At 36.7% G+C, this 10,605-nt stretch overlaps 1 protein-coding gene across 2 annotated transcripts in view; it reads left to right on the top strand.

The window, feature by feature from the left end:
- Nucleotides 1–2,522: 2,522 nt before the first annotated feature.
- The window catches only part of kdm8 (lysine (K)-specific demethylase 8), a 12,584-nt gene continuing 4,501 nt past the window's right edge, over nt 2,523–10,605 (top strand). For both annotated transcript variants that reach the window (XM_044099465.1, XM_044099466.1), the window contains exons 1-5: nt 2,523–2,631; nt 4,974–5,449; nt 7,182–7,354; nt 7,943–8,075; nt 8,164–8,229. In XM_044099465.1, coding sequence (XP_043955400.1) covers nt 4,997–5,449; nt 7,182–7,354; nt 7,943–8,075; nt 8,164–8,229 — 825 coding nt within the window. In that variant the 5' untranslated portion in view covers nt 2,523–2,631; nt 4,974–4,996. The remainder of the gene's footprint in view (nt 2,632–4,973; nt 5,450–7,181; nt 7,355–7,942; nt 8,076–8,163; nt 8,230–10,605) is intronic.

The raw sequence follows: 10,605 nt of genomic DNA, 5'->3' as shown, positions 1-10,605 counted from the left end.
TATTTTTTTCATCTGAACAGACATGTGGAAAAGCTCTCTAAGAAGTACATGGTTAAAAACAAGATTTTCAAAGGGTATTTTCCATGCCTGGAAATAATGAAATTCTGTGTGTATTATGATCCATGCATGAAAGGTCTAAAAAGAGCCGCTGCTCATCCACATTGAAGGCAGTTTATTGAAGTGGTTTGGGAGTCTTATGAGGATGCCTCCTGGGTGCTTGCAGTTGGAGGTTTTTCATTCATAGCCTATTGGAAAAAGACCCAGAGCTCATTTGTAGGGACTATATTAACCCTCTGGTCTGGAAACTCCCCTGGATAGATTGAGCCTTGTTGATTTTCTTGGACGCAAGGAACTTGAGCTCAGGTAAGTGGAGGATGATGTGTGGAATTCAAAGCACTGTTAAGGAACATCGAAATGCATTTTTTGTCAAAACTAAATTATCTTTAAGTCTACTTTGGGCTTTGGATGTCTTGTTTCTGGACTTTGGATCTTGTTATTTTTCTGTGTCTTGTCTTTGCCTCAATACCTTTTTGTAAGATATTATAAAATTCTCATGACCTTAAAAGATGAAATTGCTCACAATAATTCAAAATTAAATCCTAATATATCCTCTGAAAGACACCAGTCTTCCTCCCACTAGGGCTTTGGGAGGAACAGTGATTCCTCACCTGCTTCCAGAACCGGGAGAAAGGTTACTGACCTCTGTGCATGAAGTTGGTCCTGACAGCACAGCGAGGGACAGAGTTGTCAGACTTGTGACCTTCAGCTCAGCCCCACACTGTTTTACAACTACAGCATAACGTGTGTGAATAATGCATCGGTTCTCCTGCTGGGACCCCCTTCAGCAGCTCACACAAGCAGATGTGGGCATACACAGCATTCGCATTATGGTGTGAGGTTTTCCCCCATACAGTGTAATAAAGAGAGCATGTTTGACCAGCACAAACCTGGTGTTTCGTTGTATTATACGAGGACAAACACCCATTGTGTAGTAGCCTCTCTTAGCTGCACTACAGGCATGAAAGTCTTTGCATCCCTTTTTATTCTAGGATAAAACCTAAATGTAATCCTAGTTCTAACAATTCCTATTCAATTATGAGAACTGGGGAAGTATGAGAAGCAAAACATCCTAGAGAAACAAGTTGGCTGCCTTCTTCTTAAGCACTAAGGATTGTCATAGCTTGGATGACTGAGAACCTACACCAGCATAACTTTAATTTAGATGGTAAAAGCTTAAATATTTTTTTATTATTTTTTATTGCATGTAGAATAGCAACTGCTGCTGTTTTTGATATTTTTTTGCCTAAGATATTAGCAGAACTGTAATAAAACTTAGTGAACAAGCTGCCATTGTGCTCATCATAGTAATGTCTAACCTCCATAAAAGCAAAAACGAATAGTACATTGAGTCACTAGGATTCTGAATGTTTACACAGTGAAAGTGAATAGAAATGCTTGAAGTGTCTTAAAATCCCCAGAGATTCCTGGAAAGGCAGTGTAACTCTCTCTTGTTTCTGTGTGCCTTACATACAAGAGTAGCTCAGCGATTTCCACCGAGATTATTTGAATTTCACAGAGTGTTTGGCATTTGATAATAGTGCTCTGGGTTTATAGATTCCAGAGCTCTCCCAATGAAGATTTCCTATCGTGTTTGTTCATGCCACATCTCTGTGGGTGGAAAAAAAAAAGTAGAGGAATACAAAAGATTAAAAAGAAGATACCTGTGAGATATCAAAAGGACAAATCTGATTATTGTTTCAGCTTCACGTGAGCAGCCACAAATCTGCAAGCCTTCGAGGAATATCTATATTTGCACAATACATCATGAGCAGCTGGAGTCTCGTTTGGAAGGAAGAGGAAAGCAAATGTTTGTCTAACAGTTTTGCCATCATTTATCATGACGGGAGTTATCTCAGTGCAATACAGCTATGAGACAGACTTGTCCACCTGTTGAGACAGATGCATCGGTGTCAACATGTATGTTAATGAGGATATGCTGTCACCCCCAGAGCTGTAACTAGTTTCAGCTGACTGGGCTCGGCTACATTTGATCGACAAAAGTGAAAAGACAGACCTCGGTAGAGAGGAATGAACAGATTTCCCATGCTGCTACACGAAGGCTAAGACGTTGTGGACAAATGTAACTGTGTGGGAGTGTGATGTGGGTGAGTGTATAGATAGTAGGAAACTGCCCACACATGCCAAACAAGTGTGAGTGTGAATTCAGTTTGTGTTTTTTTCTGATGGAAGGAATGTTTCCTGCAGTCTTCTCATCAAGTTGCAAAATGAAATTTTATTCAGGGCCAGTTGCCTTCACACACTTCTATATCTCTTACTTTCATATTTAAGCATGGTCATAGAGACCAGATAGTGAATTAATATTAGATTTTTTTCTAAACCTAAAGAAGGGCATATAATATAACTTTAAGCACTCTCAGTAATATTAATAACAGATTTTCCGACATTATAACTTCCAATTTGGACATTTCCAACTTTAATAGCAGCACGGAACCAATATTTCCTGGTGTTCAAGTTCCTTGACGGAATGTTTTTGCTGTGTCACCTGCAGCCGAGCTGTGCTTCGCAGTCCAGATTCTGATGGAATTTGCACAGTATACGAGGCAATAATAGGTAAATATTGACCTTAGTTGGTTATATTCGAATGAAATATTAATGTTTTTAAGCAGACGTTTGCTTTAGGACGCATTCTTACACGAGCTTAATTATTTTTACCGCTCCTCATATTAACTCAAGCTAAACGTCAACTCTTTTTCAAACGTTAGTTAATTTTAAATAGGCTTTTTTATATCACGAAAGATTATGATGCCTTAATAAGCTCAAATTAAACGTTTTTTTTTCTTCTTCATTGCTTTGAGTCAAACTCTTACAATCCTGGCCCCTTTGTACTAACATACGTTTTAGGGATTTATCAGAATTCCTAGATATTATTTCAGATTTTTTTTTTTTTGTAACATTAGTAGTTGTGAACTTAAGTAAATGAAGAAGATTATTTTTACATGAAAATAATCCACATCATCATAATGCATTAAGGTATAATGTCTACAACCTCAAATCTAAACACAAATTCAAAACGTAATTCATGTATTCACAGACAGAAAAATAAGAACTTAATGTTTTATTTAAATAACTGGCATAAACAAAATAAATGAGCTTCCCAGTGTTTGATAGACAAAGTATAAAGATCAGAATGAAATTGTCATAGTTTCATAACCTTGAATATACATACCACAGCTTTAAAGTATCACTTACTCACAAATTTAAAATAAAAATTTATGAGCATTCCTGTTGATGCAAAATAATTGAATGTACCGGTACTGATTATTGCAGTTATAAGAATGCAGTTTCAAAACAGCTCTATAGAGATTAGTGACTCCTTTTATTCCCAGGGAAAAACTGCAGTTTCTTGAACTGTTTCCCACAGCCTTTCCTTTTGTTTGCCTTTCCTTTAAGCAAGGGTTGAATCATACTTTCATCCAGCTGATTAGCAGTGCAAAGCAACAGGTAGAGGGAGGGCTGTGTTGTGTTACTGTGCTGCATACAGAAAAAAATATCCTTTGGACTGGGTCCTGCAACCTGCAGTTCCAGCACCTCAAGTGGCTCTGTGGACTTTCGATACTGACACATAATAATTTAGCTTAAAATGTGCAGAACAAACAAATTTCTACACATATATACATAATAAATGCATCTTTTGCGGCTTATTTTATTTTATTTTTATTTTTTTTGCATGCAATAAATCAAGCATTGAATTTCCACAGCAGAGTGACACAAGCAATGACAGAATGACACAAGCATTTCATTATGACATTGGAAACTGTTTTTCTTTAAATAATTTTCCACAAATATCCACATCCCATACAAAAATGTATCAATGTTTTTTATGTAAATGTTTTAGTTTGTGTGTGTTTTTTTGCTTTAAAACTCAATAATAGAAATGAAATAGTGGTTGTTTTAAAACTGACATATTTCCAACAGTATAGATTTATGAAAAAAAAAAACAACTATTGTTTTCTCACAAAAGGTTATGGAATATTTGTGGCTCTAACTTACAGACTAGATAAGTTGAAAGTGACTAAAGATGAGAGCTGTTAGTAGTAGTTCTCCAAGGTTACTTTCTCATGCAGGCAGTAAGGAGGTACGTCAGACTTTTGAGGGGTTTAGGGTTCACAATTATTCCCTTCTGCTTGCCACTCATAGTATTACATAGACAGTTTAGTTAAACAAACAAAGCAGTAGTGTGACTTGTTAACATGTGTAGTGTCCACATGCTCAATATTTTGTGACCTGATATCACAACAATTTCACCTCTAGAGATTGAGTGACTGAATAAATAGCCTCTTAATTTTTGCTTCTTGATGTGTGTGTTTTATTATTTGGCTTTTGTGTTCATGTGAATGTGTAAAAATCTGAGAACTGCTGGAGGCCAACATCATCCCTTAGACATGTGATTTAATAAACACAATTGTTCATTTTGAAGAGTTTAGCCCGCGTCTGGGTTCACACGGTTCTGTTTCCACGTAAAAATAAATGAGGTGCTTATGTGTTGGCAGCTTCTACAGGAAGCAGAGAGCGTCCGAGTGTGGATGGAGCAACACAGAGGCAATGTTGGCATTTCCGCGCTGCAAACCGTCGTCATTGTTCATGTGTCACTCGTGCGGTCCTGGCTCATGCTGTCCTCACCTGTGTTTTGTGTTTGCCAGTTAGGAAATTATGTGTACAATGTCTGTTTCCCTGCGGCAGTGAGGCTGTATGTGTGTGGCAGGTTTTTGCAGATTGCTACACTGATGGGCCCACAACCTGCCAAACCACATAATGTTCCAGCTTTTGTCTGAACCAAAAATGCATCAACGTGTTCCAAGATAGACTGTGCAGTGTGTGGATGCAACTTTAGTTTAGATTAGAATTTCTTTTGGGTCATTGCTTCACTTTTACTGTTTTTCTTCTTCTTTCAGAGCATAGAACATTCATCTTATCCATGGCATCTTTGTGGACAAAAATCTTAGCCATCCTGCCTCCTAATGAAGAACAGTTTCCGCTGCAGTTTAGTGATAAAGTGGCGTTAAGCGTGGTGGAGATGCTGAAACGGGCCCGGCAGCAGCTGTACGGCGATAAGACGAGTGCCAGCCGAATTCTCACTGCTCAGATCATTTTGGACTATTCATGGGAGAGACTTAACACGGGAACATGGCGCCATGTGGACAAAGAGTGGAGGCGGGTTTACTCGTATGGCTGCCTGTTCAAAGCAGCCGCGATCTGTCGAGGAAGTCCATCAGAGGAGGAGATCCTGCAGTCTATTAGGACATGTGACATGGGTTTGCTAATGGGCGCGGCCATCATGGAAAATATACTTCAGGTTATCGTTCGAATTCTGCAAAGGGAAATAAGGACATTGGCTAAAGAAGATAATCATGAAAACATTGAGGCAAAGGTTTGTTGTCTTCTTTTCCACACATGTTCCTTTTTTCTTCATTTTAATGCTGAAAGGTCAGACCACTGTGTTTAGACTCAGAGGAGTCTGACTTCTTTTCTTGATTACATATTTTAAAGTACACCTTGGCATCTCAAACAGCCCACATATTAAGGCTGAAACAACCGTCATCAGCTTCTTGTATTAAGAGGGATTAAAATAAATATAAGAAAATAAAAAACCTGGACTCAGCTTCGTCTAGTTACAACCGCCTCCACATGTATCATCACCCTGTTAAAGAAAAAGCCTGAAGGTAAAGTCAAATTTTTATTGCAATCACATACTTTTGTAGTAAAAATGCATTTAAATCAAGATTTTTCATCTAGGTCCAATGTTTTAGTGGAAGAAAAAAAAAATCTCACGTGAAGAAATAATTGTGATTTTATTGCATCACAATCATTCCCACCTTTATATTTTATATCTTTATATTTAAATTCATCAGAAACTTTTAATTAACAATTAAACTCTTTTTATAGTACATTCTATTTTTTATTGGGTTTTAAATATGACATAGAAGCTTATCTCTTTTGGCTATTCTTAAGAGTAAGACTAGAGAATACATGGGTTATATGTTGATCATGAGAAGAAAAAAATAATTTTCTCATCTCCAGTTGCTTATATCAATTTAAATTTTAACTTAAAAGGTTGAAATAACTGTAACTGTGAGAAACGTAGCTGGATGAGGACCCATGATTATTTGTTGGCCATGCAGAGGAAGGATGATGCTAAATGAGATATAAAAGTAAAAAATATCTCTAAAACTCACAGTTAGAGAACTGAAGCAAAGAGTTGAGTTTTGGGCTCACCATATCTCCAAAACAACCATAATATTCTAACTTCATGCCAACTGGTTGTTTGCTATTCATACCAGTAAAAAGCCTGGTGTGGACTGCCATCACAAACATAAAAGTAGAGTTATCTGAACGCTTTCTGTCAGATGAGATTAAAATGAAGCATTTTGGCAACAACAACTCCAAATGTTGAAAAACATGTTGTATAATTTTATTATGCACTCTTCACTATTACGGACAATCTGTGGTGGTATGGGCCTGTTATGCTGGCACAGGTTAGAACCTAGTTAGAGTGCATGACACCAGGAACTCTTTGTAATACCAGGACGTTTTTAATATTATTATGTAACTTGTGGACGTCCAGAAAACTGAAAATGGGTAAAACAGATGGCCAAATAAACACAGAATGTGTTCACCAAACAGAAAATCAGCCTTTTTTTCATGACCGCCATTTTAGGTCCTCAAACTTAAATCTTTTAGAAAACCTGTGAGCTCAGCTGAAGAGAAGAGAGCGTTGGAGAGGCCCCAGAGGAGGAATGGTCAGATATCCCTCTTTGTGTGTATGCTCACTCTGAGAAATATCTTTATTTTATTCATTCATCTATTTAATTTTTTTTACAGATGTCTAATCAAGGTGCCAGTGAATGTGGAGAGTGCTGTATATTATCCTATTTCAAACGTGTTTTTCTTTGCTATTTCAGCTTCAATGACATCAAATGTACTTTCATTACGGTAAAATAAACTAAAAAACAAGATAACTGAAAACACGGCTCTTAAAACTAGCTGAGATTAAAACAAATTATTCAGTGAAATGTCTGAAACACTTAATCCTTTTCGGTAAGTATTCTCTGAAATTTAAATTGACCTTGTTTTATTTTTTTTTTCTCTGCTGTTATTAACAGAAAAGGAAGATTGCAAGCCCACATGTTGGTCTAATCAAAGATGAGTTGTCAGTTCCCAGAATTAAGTGTCCTTCACTGGAAAGCTTCAATGCAAACTACCTCCTTCCCCTCCAACCAGTGATTTTAGAGGGGATAATTGACCACTGGCCTGCCCTCAACAAACATCCCTGGAGGTTTGTTTTCTCAGAATCTATGCATTTTCAGCTAAATATTGTGTCTCGCTGTACATTTCTGTCTTCAGATGATTTCTTCTGAAAGTACACCTGAATCATTGTCTGAAGGATTTTAATTTAGGCCATCAAAATAAGCTTTTATTATTAACATTGTCCTGCAGTTACATTCAGTCCAGCAAAGTAATCAGACTGATATATACTTATCACAAGAGCTGAGAGCTCTTCTTGGGCTGAGAGGGAGGGAAAGCTGGAGTACTCTCACATAGAAGGACAACTAACACATAACACACAAACTCAGTCTGGAAGATATAAAAATGAAAGTTTTAGCTTAATTTAACTTAAATAAGTAAGAATTTAGACAATAAACTGAGCACAGGTTGCTTAATTCATCTAAACATCTGTGATTCTTCTAAATCATTTCAGGTCATCATTTTTCTGCTGCACACTCTGAATTTTAACAGGGAAAATCAAAGTGGTTGTCTGATTCCCATCCAAAACGGCTCTTTTACCATGTTGTTGTGCCCTCCTCAGATCACAACGGCCGTGTATGTTTTTGAGGATAGTAATTCTTATCTCCCTCCTGTGAAGCATCGAGTACCTGAGGTCCGTGGCCGGCTGCCGGACAGTTCCTGTCGAGGTGGGCTCCCGCTATACAGACGAGGACTGGTCACAAACACTGCTTACTGTCAATGAGTTCATCGACAAATACATTTTGAATAAAGTGAGTGTGTCTTTTTTTGTTTGAAGCCCACATTATAATTTTAATTATGGGTAATAAGAGTTATTAGTCCATGTCTTTTGCTTCCCAGGTTCAAGAGTCTGAGAGTGATCACAAAGCTGTGGGTTATCTCGCTCAACATCAGCTTTTTGATCAGGTATTTGTATTTTTGATCAGCCATGTTGATAAATTGTCATAGTTCTTATCCTCTAGGTGTTATCTGTTTTATGCAGTGTGTTGCAAAGATATTTCTATCCCTTGAACTATGCAACATTGCAATGGAGCACCTTAAAGTATCTCACATTTATAAAGTGCGAGAAAAAAGATGAATGGTTCTGAAAGGCTTTTACAAAGAAATGAGAATAAATGCTTTGTACATTTGACATTTTTTCCAATTGTTTTCAAAATAGTTCCAATCAGCTCAGTCAGATTCGATAGAGAGCAGCCTCAAGTGGATTTTCATCTGCACTGGGCCTCTAACATCCCCACAGCATGATGCTACTATCACCATGTTTTATCGTAAGAATAGTGTGTTCAGGTTACTGTCTTTCCTATCATTTGCTGTTCCCTAAATATCTTGTGGCAACTTTAAAACAGAGTTTCTGTGCGTTTATTTCAATAATGCCTTTCTTTTATGCCATCAAAACTAGATTTGATGAGTGCTCTACTAATTTCTTGTAAACAGGTTTTCCCTCACATTTATCATGTGTATTTGTACTAAAAAAGAACTAAATAGTACATCACTTTAATCAACTTTGTGACAGTTTAACATCAAATTCCCAATAAAACACGTTGAAGTTTTCAAGTATTCAAGGGCTTTGAATACTCTTACAAGACCCTGTAAGTACTGTGCAAAATAAACCCAAAGACATCACTGGCAGGTTGGTTTCCTCTGGAAAATACTAAGTGGAGCCCTGAAATGGTTGATTTGTTGTCTAGGTGTTTGTTCTCTTCTTCACATCATGTGAACTGATATAGATAAGATCTGATTTTTGGTTTGTTTGGCACGTCTTAAAAGAAGAATGAGCAGCTACCTGTTTTCAAAAATTTATGATAAACCTGCTGTTTGATCAAGGTGGATAAGAAACTTGAAGCGAGGAAGCAACAATCAACTTTATTAGAGTTTTTCACATTCTGGCAGCACAGGAGCAACAAATCAAAGACACTCATAATAAGACATTAATAAAAAGATTTATTTATGCTGTATTATATATTTTTTTTACGTAACTTAATACAAGGTAGTGCATTGTAGATTGAGCTTTACAAAGGGATCTTAAATCATTTATAAATTTCAGACACTTTTAGAACATTTTTTGATGGTGAAGCTGAAGCTCTGCATCTTTCATAATTGGTTGTTTCTGTATAAATATTTGAAAGTGCAGAAAAGATACCTAAACATTATGGGACGGTTTCTTTTTTACACTATTTAATATTGAGCTTCATAAAAATTCTTCTGTGATATTATGATAAAAAGTCCATAATTAGGAGTCATCCAATTTTGCACATGGAGTTATTATTTTTAGAGCTATAAAAATCCATCCCCGAAGTCAAAAACAAAGTAGGTCTGCACGATATTAGTAAAACATGACATTGAGATATTGTTGTTGATAATATCACTACTACTTCATTTTTCCACCATCAAAGCATCCTAACAACTTTCCTTGGTTTTTCTGATTTTGGTCACTATATCTGGATCTGCAGCAACTGTGGGCGTCCAGGACTCGGAATACATTATTAAAGTTTTATTGCACAGCTTCTACAATCTTATAGCATACCGATTATTTCATTATTATTTCAACAGTCCCTCACAAATGTGGTTTTGCACACATTGATATTGCCATGACAACTGCAGTCCATATGCAGGGCTGTGTTTGCTGTCCAACAGACTTCTTCTTTTCACACCTAAATGTTTCAGATTGTGAAACCAGTTGTAATATTGGAGAAACGTTGTGCAAGAAAATGCAGATTGCATTTTTCAGTAGTTGCTTTTTATAAACTACAGTATGTAAATACAACACTCTTGTTAAATTATGTACCAAATTAACAAGGGTGTGGTATAATTATATATAATTAATCAAATCTATTAGAAATATAATGGGTTTACTTTCACCTGTCACACCCAGACATGATTACAACACATCGTGCCCTGACTTAAAGATATCCAAGAATAGATGAGAAACAAAGTCATCAGTTTGAAAATGCTTGCAAAGCCAATTCTAAAGCTTTAGTACTGCCACAAGCCAGAGTGGTGGTAGTTGTTAACAAATGGCGAAAACAAGAAACGGTGGCGAATCTTCACAAGCGTGATCAGACTGCTAAAATTAGTCCATGTGCAAATCAACAACTCATTCAGGAACCAAGTGATATCTAAATCCCTGCAACTTTTTAAAGATCTGCATCCTGTTATGTCTGGAATTACACCAACAGCATTTTAAAAAGTCGTCTGAGACCATTATACTGTGTTATGTGTGTGTATGCTTTGTTTAAGAGAACATGTTTCAGACTGTAATCTTCTACCTAACCTACACTCTGA

This window comes from Gambusia affinis, linkage group LG19 (assembly GCF_019740435.1).
Source record: "Gambusia affinis linkage group LG19, SWU_Gaff_1.0, whole genome shotgun sequence".
NCBI classification, from domain to species: Eukaryota; Metazoa; Chordata; class Actinopteri; order Cyprinodontiformes; family Poeciliidae; genus Gambusia; species Gambusia affinis.
Note: the sequence above shows the minus strand (reverse complement) of the source record. Positions and strands in the feature narration are given on the sequence as shown.